At 40.7% G+C, this 17,574-nt stretch overlaps 1 protein-coding gene across 1 annotated transcript in view; it reads left to right on the top strand.

Moving 5' to 3' along the window:
- Positions 1 to 250: 250 nt before the first annotated feature.
- HACD4 (3-hydroxyacyl-CoA dehydratase 4) overlaps positions 251 to 17,574 on the top strand; it is a 46,127-nt gene continuing 28,803 nt past the window's right edge. Inside the window, exons 1-3 of the mRNA XM_036331272.1 lie at positions 251 to 362; positions 1,680 to 1,783; positions 4,835 to 4,962. Of these exons, the coding sequence (XP_036187165.1) occupies positions 334 to 362; positions 1,680 to 1,783; positions 4,835 to 4,962 (261 nt within the window). The 5' untranslated portion in view covers positions 251 to 333. The remainder of the gene's footprint in view (positions 363 to 1,679; positions 1,784 to 4,834; positions 4,963 to 17,574) is intronic.

The following is a 17,574-nucleotide window of genomic DNA, read 5'->3' as shown; positions in this document are numbered from 1 at the left end:
GGATCCCTGAGATGAGGACGCCCTGAAAGGGGCTGCGAGAACCTGGGGAGCGCCGCCCGCGGGGGTGCTGGGCCGCCAGGCAGCTCCCTGGCTCAGCAGGAGGCGGGTCATCTGTGGTGCAGCGCTGGCCGCCGCCGCCACTTGAGGAACTTGGTTTGCAGCACGAACTCCTTGCACAACCTCGGGCCTTTTTTTTTTTTTTTTGTAAATTGCTGATTGTGGAGAGGCCCCGCCCTTCCGCACGCGGCCCCCGGCGGCCCCTCCCGAGCTCCCGCCCGGAGCTCCTTCCCCGGTCGGCCCTGCAGGGCTGGTGGCGGCGGTCCCTCGGGGCCCATGGCGCTGCCCGCCTGGCTGCAGCCCAGGTAGGGCGCTCGGCGAGGCCGGAGGGAGGGGGGAGGGGGTGCGGGAGGGAGGGGGTGCGGGAGGCGGGGCCTCCGGGGCGGGTCTCCCCCTTCGCGTGGACGGCTGGGCAGGCACCAGCTGAGCCCCGCAGCCCCGCGCCGCGCATCCCTGAGCTGTGGACGGGCATGAGCTGGCTCAGGTCCCCGACAGCCCTGGAAAGCAGGCTCCGTTGCTCCCCCCGCTTTACAGACGAGGAAGCGGGAAGGACAGGCGGCCACCTCCGCAGTTTAACTCCTTGCCAGTCCCCCCCCCCCCCCCCCGTGCCCTTCCCTTGGCTTTCGCAGACGTAGTGCTGGAGGGTGCATTTCACACCCACCTGCTGCCGAAACCTCCGGCACGTGCATCTCCGAGGGCCCGTCCCAGGGAACAGGACTCGGTGGGGGGCGGGGGGCCGCGGACCAGATTCCGAGTGATCCCTTTTCAGGTTAAGGAGGCGTCCCTCCCCCTCCCCCTCCCCCTCCCCGGTCAGCAGCGGGCGCAGCTGCAGGGCGTCCCAGCAAAACGCAAAGCTACTCTGCATCTGCTTTTTAGCCCCCTTGCAGAGGTCCCCCAACCCCAAGGAGGAGAAAACCTGGTCTACGGGGACAGGGCCACTCCCACTCCCCTTCGGAACCCCCGGGAACACTTCACACAGCGCTCGTCTGGGCGCCCTCAGGGGCTAATCTGTCAATCATCGCTGGGTCATCTCTCCAGCAACGCAGCTCGACTTCCCTTTTCTGGCCCAGCCACCAAACTGCCTTCTATGTGTGTCTGAAGGAAACATCTGCTCTTGCCACATAGGAGCCAGTGGAGAGATACTGACCCTGAACCCATAATGCACCCAAGTCAGGCGTGCCCAGTTACCGAATTATCCACCATGTGGGAATGCCGCCATCACTACTCCCCTCTTGTAACTGGAAACCAGTCATCTCTGCACTTCAACTCATATTGACCGAGCACATCAACCCCTTCTCCATATTCCCCCACCTCCCAAATATTCAAGGCAGCCTTTGCAATGCTTACTGTTATCCCTTGGTGAGCAACAAGGTTAGAACTTTATCAAAGATGAAGTGGATTTTGAAACAGAGACGTATTTCGCTTTAAGATACTCATTAGTGGATCCTGTGTGCTATGGTCCTTTCGAAATCTGGTGTGCATTAGAGGGGTAACCAAATAAAAGACTGATAGGGAATAATTTTCTCTTGTTTGCTCAGGTTGGTCAGTACGTTAGTTCAGTGTCATGTGTTGAAAGGATGATTATAAAGAAAGTGTTTAATGGTATTTTTCTGTATTTATAGGTACAGGAAGAATGTCTATCTTTTCATCTACTACTTAATCCAATTCTGTGGCCACTCATGGATATTTACAAATATGACAGTCAGATTCTTTTCATTTGGAAAAGGTAAAACTCTAAGACACTTTTTAATTTTTTTTACCTTTTAATCCTTGTTTTTGCCTAGACTTATATTAATTTTTTGGTCTATGGGTTTACCTAAAATCCTCTACTCCTCTAAATTTAGTGACCACAGTTTTCAGAAAACATACTTCTTGTTTAGTACATAAAGCAAAACCGTTTTGGAGAAGAGGATAAGATGAGGAAAAGGGATTTGGCTTCCCCCTGAGTGGGCAGTTTGCCCTGAAAATCTAGACCTGGCATTGGGGTAATGCCATCTCTCTCTTCCTTTTTGGTTCTGCACCAACCTTAGCAGATTTGGTGGGTTTGGAGAAAATATGTAAATACCAGTACCTATAACATTTTGTGTAGAGAAATCAGGAATTAACCAAATTCTTCCCTTAGTCTTTATTCCCCAGGTTTAAGGTAACTCTACTAATAAAGGAAAGAGAAGCTTTATATTCCTCAGGTCTTTATTTGGTCCCCTTAAGGATTAGTGTGTCCCTAAGAAAATGACACACTTGTAGGTGACTCATCACTTATATGGGAGTTGGCATTAATGGTTTAAATCATAAGCTTCTTCAGTTTCCTCAAAAGTAAAGATTTAAAAATAGCATTTCAATTTTCAAAAAAAAATGACTATGAAAATAACATTCATGTTCCATCCCCACATGGGTAAGTGTCATCACAGTTTACAACTGTTGGGTGACTTGACAAGTTGAGCAACTGCTCATTTCAGCTAAAAAAACAAACATGCAGACTGTATCTGGGAAAAGTCACGCTGTGCTCATCAATTCCAACTGCTGTATCATCAGGAAATTAATTAACTTTTGAGGTACCATAAACTATTTTATGCTGCTTTTTTTTGGTTATTGCAAATCTGCAGAAAAATTCTTGTCTTTCTTAAAAACTTCCAAAGGCTCAAATTTCAACTGAGTGCTGGGGGTCTTCAAGCAGAGGAAAACACAGGCAATGGGAAAACGCCCTGTTATTTTTAGAAACACACACACACACACACACACACACACACACACACACACACCCATCACTTCTAGGCCTTGGAAGTTGGCTGTGGCTTGTGGCTTTGTGGGCATCTCACAGGCCATTCAGAGCACAAGTCGAAAGCAATGAACTTTTTCTTATGCTGCCTATTTATCATCAGCAATCTATTTCTTAATTTTTATCCTACCGTTATAATTATAAAAGCTACTTATTAAAGAAACATAACATATTCATATGGAAGGCAGACTGAAAATGACTAAGTGGGGGCTCAGTATAATTCTTGAATCAACATATAAATCAAGTAAGCGGCTTATAGTAATCTAATTACCCGAGCCAGCACCACCTGCTTCCTTCCTCCTCCGTGGAACCGTGTAATTGATGAGGCCATATCGTGGCAAGTGCAGGCTGGTGGGTACTAGAAGGACTGTCTCGGCCTCAGAACTCGCCTGTGAAATGGGGAGGATATGAACCGTGTCCACCTCATAGAGCTGCTGAGATGGGAAACCCTTAGTGCTTGATGATAATTTATGATCACTAGGCGGTAAAGAGAGCAGCATCTTCCGTAGAAGTTTCTTACTATGGCAGGATTTCATTTTAAAATTTAAACCAACATATTTGTCCTACTTAGAGGATCATTTTCCCCTCCCATTTCAGCCCTCTCCAAATTTGTTTTTTCATGTGGGCCCTCTGCAATGCATATTCCAAGGGTTCCCCCCAGAGGTCCGCGTTCTGGGTGCTTAAAACTAACGAAGGTTGATTGGTCAACAGAGCCAAATATCAACAGTACAACGATTGAAATTTCTTTTGAGAGCCAAATATTTTAAACTTTATATGGGTAGGCACATTGTTATTAACTCAATTAGGGTACTCCTAAGGCTTAGGAAAAGCCACACTCAAGGGGCCAAAGAGCCGCATGTGGCTTGCGAGCCGCAGTTTGCTGACCACGGGTAGGGGGAGGTTGAAGAGGGTAAAGGGGACCAAATATATGGTGACAGAAGGAGCTTAGACTTCAGTGGTGGACACACTACAGGGCTGCCGGTATCATACTAGAAAGATGTACACCTGAACCTGATGTTCTTAACCAGTGTCACCAAAATAAATGTAATAAAAAAAACCTAACAAAAATCCAGAGAACTTGCCCTAACTGGTTTGGCTCAGTGGATAAAGCCTCAGCCTGCGGACTGAAGGGTCCCAGGTTTTGATTCCAGACAAGGACATGTACCTGGGTTGCGGGCTCATCCCCAGTAGGGAGTGTGCAGGAGGCAGCTGATCGATGTTTCTCTCATCGATGTTTCTGACTCTCTATCCCTCTCCCTTACTCTCTCTGTAAGAAATCAATAAAATATATTTTTTAAAAAATCCGGCCAAAACCGGTTTGGTTCAGTGGATGGAGCGTCGGCCTGCGGACTGAAGGGTCCCAGGTTCGATTCCGGTCAGGGGCATGTGCCTGGGTTGCGGGCACATCCCCAGTGGGGGATGTGCAGGAGGCGGCTGATCAATGTTTCTCTCTCATCGATGTTTCTGACTATCTCCCTTCCTCTCTGTAAAAAATCAATAAAATATATTTTAAAAAAAAATCCAGAGAACATTATGTATAGGACATACATACTGGATATACATAGATGTTATCTGCTATCATGCCCTCATTAATGCCATTTCTATAAAGCTCCCCTGAAATCATATTTTTCCCATTACTCATTTTCTTGTCAATGGAAAAGCTGTGAGCACAGCTGCTTCTTTAATAAGCTCACCTCCAACCAGTTTACAATTGATGTAGTCTCCTGTAGCTGATTGCTTTTATATGGGGGTTGCTTTCTAATCTCATACATGGGAAATAAATGCTATAGCTTTGGTCATGGAGCCAAACTTTTTCAAGTTTTACTTCTCTTTGGAAGAGAAGCCATTAAAATATAATATGAAGCACTTTCTTCAATTGCATAGTCTTAATAATGTAATAGTCTATTTGTAAAGAATCTCAATTTTATTTAAAAGTGCTGCAGAGATATGTGTTGTGCTCTAATTTTGACCATATCTGTATTTTTAATTCCCCGGACACAGATTCGATGGTTGACACTTTTTATGCTATTGGACTTGTGATGCAACTTTGCCAATCCATCTCCCTCTTGGAGCTGCTGCACATCTATGTTGGCATTGAATCAAACCATCTTCTCCCTCGGTTTCTGCAGGTAGGTTTTAATCACATTGTTATTATTGAATCGGTTTCATACTTAACTTGCTCTATTTATGGCCTCTCTTGACTTTATGGCAGTTAAAAAGCAAACCCTTGCAAACTTGAAACCCAAATCACTACTAAGGAGAATTCCATGAAAAAATGACCTCATCCTCAAACACTGCACCTTTAGAAGAACCAGTTGGAGACATTTGGGGCAATGAGGCTGTCGCTCTGTGCAACACTGCAGTCTCCTCTCCTGGGCGGAGATTTCACTTCACTTCGCGTTCTGACTCTGCCAGGGCTCTGGGCAGGGTGGGACTGAGGAGAGGCATTGGGTTGGAGAGACATTCAGACTTGAGTTTGATGCCTGGCTCCTCTACCTGCCATTAGGGGATCATATCACTGACAACCATTGGGCTGTTTGGGGGAAAGGACACCACCCCCAATACCTGGCAAAGAATAGATGATCAAAAAAGAAATCTATTCTACATTTTTTGAGAAACCTCTGTACTATTTGCCATAAAGGCTGCACCAATTACATTCTCACCAGCAGTGTCTGAGGGTTCCTCTTTCCACATTCTTGCTGACACTTTTTACTTCTTGTCTTTTTTATAACAGCCATTCTAATGGGTGTGAGGTGGTATCCCATTGTGGTTTTGATGTGAATTTCCCTTACAACTAGTGATGTTAAACATCTTTTCACATGTCTGTTGGCCATCTGTATGTATTCCTTGCAAAAGTGTCTATTCAGGCTCTCTTCCCAATTAAAAAAAATTTATCTTTATTGTTAAAAGTATTACAGATGTCCCCCCCCCCTTCCCCCATTGACTCCCTCCATCCTACTCCCATCCCCACAGGCCTTCACCACACTATTGCCTGTGCCCATGGGTTATGCATGTCTGCATGTAAGTTCTTTGGTTAATCTCTTCCTGACCCACCCTCCCCCCTTCCCTCTGAGATTCATCAGTCCATTCCATGCTTCCATGTCTCTGGATCTATTTTGTTTGTCGGTTTATTTTGTCCATTAGATTCCACATATAAGTGAGGTCATGTGATAATTGTCTTTCTCTGAGTGGCTTATTTTGCTTAGCATAATACTCTCCAGGCCCCTCTATGCTGTCTCAAAGGGTGAGATACTACTTTTTTGCAGTTGCATGGTATTCCGTTGTGTAAATGTGTCACACATTTTTTAAAATTTATTTTTATTTTTTTATTGTTTAAAGTATTATAGATAGTAGTACCTATGTCTCCTTTTTTTTCCCCCCATTGACCTTACCCCGGCCTCCCCTACCCCCCGGCACATGCCCTCACCGCCCCCCCTCCCAGTGTCTTGTGTCCATTGGTTATGATTATATGCATGCATACAAGTCCTTCGGTTGATCTCTTACCTCCCCCCACCCCCGCCCCAACACTCTAAATTTAGAGTGAGATCATGTGGTGTTTTTCTTTCACTTCCTGGCTTATTTCACTTAGCATAATGCTCTTCAGTTCCATCCATGCTGCTGCAAATGGTAAGAATTCCTTCTTTTTTATAGCAGCATAGTATTCCATTGTGTAGATGTACCATAGTTTTCTAATCCACTCATCTGTTGATGGGCATTTAGGCTGTTTCCAAATCTTAGCTATTGTAAATTGTGCTGCTATGAGCATAGGGGTGCATATGTCCTTTCTGATTGGTGTTTCTGTTTTCTTGGGATATATTCCTAGAAGTGGTATTACTGGATCAGATGGCAGTTTCATTTTTAAATTTTTGAGGAAACGCCATACTGTTTTCCACAATGGCTGCACCAGTGTGCATTCCTACCAGCAGTGAACGAGGGTTCCTTTTTCTTCGCATCTTCTCCAGCACTTTTCATTTGTTGATTTGTTGATGATAGCCATTCTGACAGGTGTGAGGTGATACTTCATTGTTGTTTTGATTTATATCTCTCCGACAATTAGTGACTTTGAGCATGTTTTCATGTGTCTCTTGGCTTTCTGAGTGTCCTCTTTTGAAAAGATTCTATTTAGGTCCTTGGCCCATTTTTCGATTGGATTGTTTATTTTCCTTTTGTTGAGTTGTATGAGTTCCCTGTAAATGTTGGAGATTAAACCCTTATCGAAGATAACATTGGCAAATATGTTCTCCCATGCAGTGGGCTTTCTTGTTGTTTTGTTGGTGGTTTCTTTTGCTGTGCAGAAGCCTTTTATTTTGATGTAACCCCATTTGTTTATTTTCTCCTTAGTCTCTCTTGCCCTAGGATCTGTGTCTGTAAAGATATTGCTATGACATATGTATGTCTGCAATTTTGCTGCCTATGGAGTCTTGTAGGATTTTTATGGTTTCCTGTCTTACATTCAAATCCTTTAGCCATTTTGAGTTTGTTTTTGTGTATGGTGTAAGTTGGTGATCTAGTTTCATTTTTTTGCATGTATCTGACCAAATTTCCCAGCACCATTTATTAAAGATGCTGTTTTGACTCCATTGTATGCTCTTGCCTCCTTTGTCATGTGTCACACATTTTTATCCATTTATTTACTGATGGGCATTTGGGCTGTTTACAGATCTTAGCTAGTGGAGAAAAGGGAACCCTAATATACTGCCGGTGGGAATGCCGGCTGGTGCAGCCACTATGGAAAACAGTATGGGGTTTCTTCAAAACATTGAAAATGGAACTGCCATTTGACCCAGTGATCCCACTTCTAGGACTATATCCTAAGAAACTCAAAACACCAATCAGAAATAATATATGCATCCCTATGTTCTCTTCCCAATTTTTAATCATATTGTTTTGTTGTTGAGTTGTGTGAGCTCTTTATATATTTTGGATATTAGTCTCAGATGTTGAATTATAATCTTATACACCTGAAAATTACATATTATTAACCAATGTTACCCAGTAAGTTTATTTTTTTAAAAGTTCCTTTCACCCCTGTTCAGAGAATAGAATATTTCCTAGCCACTTCTTGTTTACTCTGCCACTTGTCCTGAATATAAATGGAAAGAGAGATCATTTATGGTTAACTAGCATAGTGTCTAAAAATAGATTTGGGGGATCTATCAGACCTGGATTCAAATCCTAGTTCTACCTCTTAGTAGTTGTATGCATTTGAACAAGTCATATAGTTGTTCCAAATCTAATTTTCTCATGTGATGTGAAAATAACATGTATCTCATGAAGTAACTGAGAACATGGGAAGGGATAAGTTTGCAGTACTTACTTAAGATTACAATACTGGCAGATATTGCTGTTATGTTAGCTTAGCTATTATTTGTTCTCTCTACCATGTCTCTAGCCCTAGTTGACCATGTTCGTTTTAAAGGCAGGTTGAAGGAAGATGGGAAATTCAATGGTAGCAATTTAATAGCAGAAGTCATTGCTGGATCAAGGCAAAACAAAGAAAAAAAAGTGGTATTTTCCATTAAAAAAGGTGGGTTAGGCGACTATATGAATACATTTAGAATCTTCAGGAAAAGGCATTTACATGAGTATAATTTTAACTATGCACAAAATAAATTAGAAAAATGGATAAGCAGGTAAATTTGACAAATTGCATTGTAAAAGTAAAATGTCAGAATCTGATTATAGCGCCAGCACCTAGCAAAGTGCTTAGAACATACACCTTAAATTTTTGTTGAATGAAGGAGTGGCATAGATTAAATTTTGCTTTTATTAAAATTTATATTAAGATTTTCTTAAAATACCATGAAAATTGTAAAAGATGGAAATAGGAGTATATAATACTAAGGAGTCTAATAAGAACGATGTCGTATAAGTTTATGGGAGATTTTAAATTTTACTTATTAAATAAAAGTAGAGAAATAATATTCGTTAAGATGAGGACATTATAGGTATTGAAATATCAAATGTAAAATAAAAATCAGGGCACTATGTAGAGTATGAACTACCAATAACAGAGTAGTAGTGAGCTAACAGTCAGCTAGCCAAGACCTTGATGGAATTCCCTTAAACATATTTCCTTATAAAAAGGGGGGGAGGGGATACATATCTGTCCCAGAAGAGGCATATTATTGGGGAACAAGATTTATTGATGTTTATTACTTGTTAATGGCCAGAATGCATATAATCCCAGCATCCCGTGATGCTAATTTTAGAGAACAGAATTAACCACCCAGGTTAAATGAAAGTTGTGTTCTATCATATGAATTTTTTTATTTTTTGGAGCATGGTCAAATTCACCTAAAATCTAAGCCATGTTTTCTTTTGGTATACATTATTGGACTTTTTACTTTTGTAAGCTAAAATGGCTAATATAAATTTCAGCATTTTCAAAATTAAAAGTGGTGTTATTTTAGTTATTGCCAATGTAGGGAATGCAAGTGAGAAACAGGACAGTTAAAGTTGTAAGAAAGGAAATAGTGTGCTTTGAATATGCCTTGAAAATGGTGCACATTTTTCATGCTTTCCAAAATTATATAGGCTTGCCTAATAATATAAACTATTCTACAAGTTAGAAATCTGATTTCTTAGAGTTTCAGAAATCCCAGAATATTAAAATATGACTTTAATCACTATTAATTGAAACTGTAATGGCTTGTAGAAATATCACTATAATCAAACTATACCCTGGTTTGGGAATTAAAAATAATGGAAAATATAGATAGAAACTTTTTATTCAAAGGTGAGGTTGCAGAGTCCACTTTTAATGGGGCTCACATGATTTTTAAGTCTATTTTGTTGGTAGGGATAACAAGTGAGGGGTTACTACATTGAGATTACTACATTCTCAGCCTGGGCTGATTATTATTAATTTTTGTTGTGATTATTTGGTTTCCTGTTTTTATCTTTTTGGAGATTTCATCTGTCCTCTATTTCTTTTATTCATTTACTATCTTTCCTATGGTGTTCAGAACAGACATGGCATTGGAGAAAGCTTCAAAAACACATGTCATCATGTTCAAAGTTTCATTTTCTTCCCCTTCCTTTATTAGCATTCTGCAGACAATTAAAATTCCTTCATGTGAGATGCAGTGAGATGACTCTGAGGTCCCTGCTTTAAAATTACCAAACAAAACTCTAAGGTTGTGAAATTTTTCTTCATTTCCCTGTTTCCCCATTTTTAAGTGAAGAAACTGTAGTTTAGAATGTGGTCAAGCTACTGACACAGTAATCATAGCTGATTGCATATGGTGTCTTGAAAAATGCAAGGTGTCCATAGTTTCAAGTAGGCAGAAAACCGTGTCCGCACATTTGTGATGTTATTTTGCCATTACCTCTGTGAGGCTGCTAAGTCACTACTGAATTCTCTTTTTGGGAACTGGTCTTCCAAAATATCAAGATAAGTCATTCCAGAAAAATGGTAGGCATGATAAGCTAGTTGAGCAGTTAAAAATCACTTAGATCAAGTGGTGGTGGTGTGCATAGGGGATTTTTTTTGGGTATTCGTTCTGTGCAATTTAAAATATTTTATAGACAATCTTTATTTTGACAGAGAATATACACAATTGCTAAAGGAAAAAGGAGAAAAAACCACTTATAATAAGACTATAATAATTTAACACAGATGTGTATTTTTATGTATGTATTTATTTTTAAAAATTTTTCCAATATTTTAAAATTTATTTTATTGTTGATAGCATTACAAATATCTTCATTACCCCCCAACCCTTACTCCCCTCCGCCCAGCCCAGACCCACCGCCCCAGGTCTTTACCACACTACTTTTCATATCCATGGGCCATGCATATAACATATTCTTATGTATTTAAAGCAACACATTTTGAGCTCTAAAAACTTGAGAGAACCAAGATGGCGGCATAGGTTAACGACAGAGTTTGCTGCCTAGAACAACTACTTCAAAAGTGAAACTAAAAGACGGAACGGACATCACCCAGAACCACAGGAACGCTGGCTGAGTGGAAGTCCTACAACTAGGAGGAAAGAGAAACGCATACGGACACCCAGAGGAGGCGCAGTGCTGAAGTCAAATTCTGAGGTGTGGAGTGCACGGAGCGGGCTGGCGGCGGAGGGCGCGGTTGGCGTTTTCAATCGGGAGGGAGTCGCAGACTCTGAGCTCCAGATCCAGGCGAGTCTTTAGGGACCCAGACTCAAACGGGAGAAGCGGGACTGTCTGGCTTCTGTCAGAGCGAGTGCAGCTTTCTCTCCGAGGTTTGCAGCGGTTGCTGGGACTCAGAGAGGCAGAGCCCCTGGGGACAGGACTGAGAGCCACCATAACTGCTCTCTCCAGCCCACCCTGTTAATCCTGTGCGACCCGTCCTGCCCAAGCCCTGCACAGAGGCATTTGCCGGATAGCCTCAGGCAAAGGCTAGATTAGCACCTCCCTAGAGGACAGAAGTTCTCTCACTGCAGACACAGCTGATTCTCACAGCCACTTGGCCTGGAGGTCAAACCCTCCCTGGCATTAGCTACAACAATCAAGGCTTAACTACAAGACTGCGCACAAAGACCACTAGGGGGTGCACCAAGAAAGCATAACAAAATGCGGAGACAAAGAAACAGGACAAAATTGTCAATGGAAGATATAGAGTTCAGAACCACACTTTTAAGGTCTCTCAAGAACTGTTTAGAAGCCGCCGATAAACTTAATGAGATCTACAAGAAAACTAATGAGACCCTCGATGTTATAATGGGGAACCAACTAGAAATTAAGCATACACGGACTGAAATAACGAATATTATACAGACTCCCGACAGCAGATCAGAGGAGCGCAAGAATCAAGTCAATGATTTGAAATGTGAGGAAGCAAAAAACACCCAACCGGAAAAGCAAAATGAAAAAAGAATCCAAAAATGCGAGGATAGTGTAAGGAGCCTCTGGGACAGCTTCAAGCGTACCAACATCAGAATTATAGGGGTGCCAGAAGATGAGAGAGAGCAAGATATTGAAAACCTATTTGAAGAAATAATGACAGAAAACTTCCCCCCACCTGGTGAAAGAAATGGACTTACAGGTCCAAGAAGCGCGGAGAACCCCAAACAAAGGAATCCAAAGAGGACCACACCAAGACACATCATAATTAAAATGCCAAGAGCAAAAGACAAAGAGAGAATCTTAAAAACAGCAAGAGAAAGAAACTCAGTTACCTACAAGGGAATACCCATACGACTGTCAGCTGATTTCTCAACAGAAACTTTGTAGGCCAGAAGGGAGTGGCAAGAAATATTCAAAGTGATGAATACCAAGAACCTACAACCAAGATTACTTTATCCAGCAAAGCTATCATTCAGAATTGAAGGTCAGATAAAGAGCTTCACAGATAAGGAAAAGCTAAAGGAGTTCATCACCACCAAACCAGGATTATATGAAATGCTGAAAGGTATCCTTTAAGAAAAGGAAGAGTAAGAAAAAGGTAAAGATACAAATTATGAACAACAAATATGCATCTATCAACAAGTGAATCTAAGAATCAAGTGAATAAATAATCTGATGAACAGAATGAACTGGTGATTATAATAGAATCAGGGACATAGAAAGGGAATGGACTGACTATTCTTGGGGGGGAAAGGGGTGTGGGAGATGCGGGAAGAGACTGGACAAAAATCGTGCACCTATGGATGAGGACAGTGGGTGGGGAGTGAGGGCGGAGGGTGGGGCGGGAACTGGGAGGAGGGGAGTTATAGGGGGAAAAAAGAGGAACAAATGTAATAATCTGAACAATAAAGATTTAATTTAAAAAAAAGCAACACATTTTATTTTATTTTATTTCATTTTAAAATATATTTTATTGATTTTTTACAGAGAGGAAGGGAGAGAGATAGAGAGTTAGAAACATCGATGAGAGAGAAACATCGATCAGCTGCCTCCTGCACATCCCCCACTGGGGATGTGCCCACAACCCAGGTACATGCCCTTAACCGGAATCAAACCTGGGACCCTTTAGTCCGCAGGCCGATGCTCTATCCACTGAGCCAAACTGGTTTCGGCAAGCAACACATTTTAGAGGAAAAGGGCAAAACTTTACCATAAATAGTTGTTTATAGACATGTTTTTGGAAATAATTGCATGCCAATTAAAGTTATATAAGGAAATAGAGTTAACTTGATATTTTATAAAATGGGAAAATAAAAGGGTCCCCAAAATGCATATATTGCTTATAGGAAATGATAATACAAGTGGAAACTAAGCATCTCGCATTTCCAACCCCTTCCTCCCCAAAAAGCTTGCATATGTTATTAGCTTGGTAAAAAAAAAAAAAAAAAAAAAAGAGTTGAATTAATAAGTTAGTTCATTTCAGTAGGTTTAATAAAAGCAAGTTGGCTTTTACAGAGCAGAAATACTACCAACCCTGAAATATTGATTTTGAATGGCTTTGTTCTGACTTGGCTTGAGTGGAAGCCTGAGAAAGAAGTTTTTATTGCTAGACTTGAGGATGCTTCAACTCAAGGAGGGAAAATATCCACAAAACGAACCTTTGTGTCATTAGATTGGCATGTCTTCAGGAAGCCCTCAAAGTGATCCAGTTTATTCCTTTATCTTTTGAAAAATGCTCGAAATGCAAGGACTTCAAACATAACTGCATTAAGATGGCCAAATTCTGCATCCTTACCTTTTCATCACAATAACACTGCTGCACATGTATTAATTTTACACAATTTTTAAAAACCTAGAAATAAAACAATAGAAATTATTACCCCAATATTACTGTGCCTACAAAAATTCCATGTGGGAGCCCAAATGGCAAGAATCATCTTTAAATTTACCAACATCGCTCTCAATTTCTGAAAGGCAAGCAGAACCACTCCAAAGATTTCACGGTCACAGAGTACAAATATAAGGGAAATCCCCAAGGAGAGTGTTTTAAAATAAACCCTTTTAGGGAAACAGCCAAGTTGCACCCTAATTTCTTTTTAGCTATGAAGTAGGTACTTCGTTGCAGTGCCAGATTAAATACGTGTATTTTCCGTAAAATCATATAGATTTTCTCTCTAGTTTTGAGTTGGAAATAGGTTTGTATATTTAGAGATAAAACTAAAGATAGTGTCGAGCTATGAGATTCTCCTGGGAATGAGTTACACATGCAAGGCACCCAGAAGGCAAGATTTTAGATTTCTCTTCTGTATTTTGCATTTGATTCATGGAGTTCTTCAATGTGATAATTATAAAGTTATATTCACAGTATAATTTTAAAGGCACTGAGATTAACATTTTATTCACTGATTGTCTTGATTATCTGTACAGAAAAAGTGTATTTTCCTATAAGATACTAATCACTGCATTAAATTGTTTTCTTAATAATAATAGCGTACAAGTATAGGGCTTTCTATGTGCCACCAAATACTTTTCTAAGTTCTTCACATGTATTAACTCATTCAGCATTCACAACTTTATCCTATATAGCTGCTATATAATACTGATTATTATCTCCAATATAATCACTGAACACAAAAGTTAAATAAAAGTACCCAAGATGACATAAATTGTGATTGGGGCAGGAAAAATCTGGATTTAGGCTATTTGTTCTGAACTCTTAACCATTATGCTACCTTTGTTTGCTGTCTCTCTCACTAAGTGGGATGTAAATACCATGAGGGCTGGGACTTGGTCTCGTTCATAGCTCCCCTCCCCCAGGACCCAGAACAATACACTTAATAAATATCTATTGAATGATGAGTGAGTAAACAAAATATTAAAACTAGAATTACTTAAATGCTTTTTTCTTATAGGAGAAAGCAATTGGTGGTTTTTAAACAGATAAGGGTGTATATATGAAGTGCTCAACAAAAGTTCATAGGATGGAAAAAGTAAAATAGTCCTTGAGGCTAAAACCAATTTATTTTTTAAGATTCATTTTACCCCCTTCAACAGTTTATAGCTGAAGTTCTAGCTGCCATGTATAAAGTAATAGCGTAGGTTCAGTCATTGCTTAACCTGGAGTTTAAGATTCCCAAATAGAATATAAAAATGCAAAATATTTTTATTTTATAGTTACCATACTTTTGAGCAGAGTACATTACCACACTGCTTATTTGGGGCTAAGTTATAGAAATTTTTTATTATACCTGTTTGAGTTGCACTAAACATTATGAGACCATTCATTAGTAATCAATGGTGTTCTCACAGGATTTGTTTTAAAATGACAAAGTGCTAAGTTCTCTCAAATGTAAAGCTCCAAATAACTGGTGAAATGATTGTATGCAAAGGAAAGTAAAATATTTAAAGTCTGTTCCTCAAAATTGTTTTAGTGTAGATTTAGAAAATCAAAGTTCTTGTTTTCAGGTTTAAGTTTTGGGGAGAGGCTTTTTAAAAGAATAGACTATAACCTGAAGAGTAGGTGCAGGGGTAGCCCATAAAATAACAAAGAGGACGTCTTAGTGTTTCAGAACGCGGGATTTAGAATCACATTGTCTAGATTTTTTTTTTTGATTTTTAAAAAATATATTTTATTGATTTCACAGAGAGGAAGGGAGAGGGATAGAGAGTTAGAAACATCGATGAGAGAGAAACATCAATCAGCTGCCTCCTGCACACTCCCTACTGGGGATGTGCCGCAATCAAGGTACATGTCCTTGACCAGAATCGAACCTGGGACCTTTCAGTCTGCAGGCCGACGCTCTATCCACCGAGCCAAACCAGTTAGGGCACATTGTCTCTAGACTTTGATTGCAGATCTTTAGGTAGGTCACTTTCATGTTATAAAATACAGAGGCAGATAATAATAATAGCACTTACTTCTTAGGGTTGTTAGGGAGATTAAATGAGGTGATGTATAATTGGAATCTGGCATAAAGTAACCAATAAATGCTGACTTATCAATTTAAGAATATCTCCACTAAATTCTTTCATTGTATTGCCATTCAATGGCCAAGTTAGAATAACCATCAGATACTTTGTTAATTAGACTGACATTGTAGGGGGGGGGGATCTTCACATATCCGCATGTATGCACGTGGTTTGCGTGCTTTTGGGGGCATGTTGATTGCTGATTTCTATGCAGTTGGGATTCTCTCACGTAACATGCCACAAACCCTCAAGTGATGATTTTGAACAGGGCGAATGTCATTGTGCAGCTCCAGTCTCTCTTTGTGAAGATATTTTCTTCAGTAGTCAACCATGTAATTAGAATTATGTGCTTTTTGCCCTGGCCAGTGTCTCTAAGTGGTTAGAGTACTGGTTCCTGAACCAAAGAGTTGGGGATTAGATTCCCTGTCAGGGGCAGGTACCTGGGTTGTGGGTTCACTCCCCACTACTGGTGGGGTGAGTGCAGGAGGCAACCAGTGGATGTATCTCTCTCATATCAATGTTTCTCTTTCTCTCCTTCTCTCCTCCTCCTCCCTCCCTTCCTCTCTTCCAGTCTCTCTGAAAAGCAATGGAAAAAATATCCTCAGGTGAGGATTAATAACAACAACAAAAAGAAATACGTGTTTTGTGTATTCATTCATGTGTGTGCATCTCGAGATTTTTATCAAAAAGTGGATGATTTTCCTAATTAGCAGGCACCAATTGAACATAAGCTTAGGTAGTTCCTAAATTGTTTGCTGCTAAAGATCTTGTATCTGAAGGCTGCCAAGCTTGGGTCATTCAGTAATTATCATTGCAGTTAAATATAATTCATAGAACTGGAATTAAAATAAATCAAGAAACAAGAGGCTGACAAATGAAAAACAGCTGTGTAGATAGCTCTAGTTGTTTGACTAAGCTTTGAATCATATCTAAATCCCATAGCTCAGCAAGGACCCTCTTGACTCACTGCTGTGGTCATAAACATTCTGATAGAGCTTATACAAGTGGACTTCTGATCATGTGACCACTGTTGGCAAATCTTGGATTTCTCTGCACTAAGTGACTTTCCAGGACCAACAGCCTATGATTCTAAGTCATAGATTATCCCAGTCTTTTCTCCCTGAGTTGCTTTAAGAACAGAGACAGCTATTGAAACCTATAAAGCAACCCTGCCCTTTCTTTTATCACTAATATGCTCCCTCAGTTTCCAGTATATTTTCTTTTGACCATTGAAAGAAAAGTCAAATGTCCTATTAAAAACATAAAAATGCAGACTGTACAGACTGCATGACTACAATATAAAAAGGCACATTACACCTAGATTGAGAAAAAGGTGTGTATTTTTTGAGGCCAGTAATTAGAGCTAAGCCATAAGTTGTGAATGCTCAATGATTTGTAAATGCTTACTGTCTTGAAGTAAATGAATATGTTAAATTCTTTTAATTTGCCACTAGCTTATGAGAGTGAGGATTGTACTACTTCCCCTTCTCCTCCCCACCCCCCGACCAACCACTAAAAAAATAGAGTTACGATGGCTCCCTTGTTGGATGAAATGGAAATTTCTCGGTCTGTCATTCAAAACCCTTGACAACCCAACCCCCAACACAATTCAGTTTTATCTCCTGTTATTCCCTTCTGGGCACCCACTCCAGCCCCCAGGGGTCTCATTACTCCCCAGGGAACCCTGAGTTTTCACATCTCTGCCTCTTTGAGGCTGCTCCCCTTGGCCTGGGATGGCCCTTTTCCGAGCTAGTCTACCTCAAAACTCCCATCTGTTCTTCCAGATCCAACTGAAATGTTGCCTTTCTTTATAAATCTGCATCCTTTCCCCAGACCGGCATCCTCCTCACCTGTGCACCTGGACAGAGCACTTTGAGTGATGGCGTTGCTCACACTGTGTTATAGTTACTGCCTCACATTCTCTTGATGCTGTTACCCTCTGG

This window comes from Myotis myotis, unplaced genomic scaffold (genome assembly GCF_014108235.1).
Source record: "Myotis myotis isolate mMyoMyo1 unplaced genomic scaffold, mMyoMyo1.p scaffold_m19_p_12, whole genome shotgun sequence".
NCBI classification, from domain to species: Eukaryota; Metazoa; Chordata; class Mammalia; order Chiroptera; family Vespertilionidae; genus Myotis; species Myotis myotis.
The sequence above is the reverse complement of the archived record's forward strand: the minus strand, read 5'-3'. Positions and strand labels throughout refer to the sequence as shown.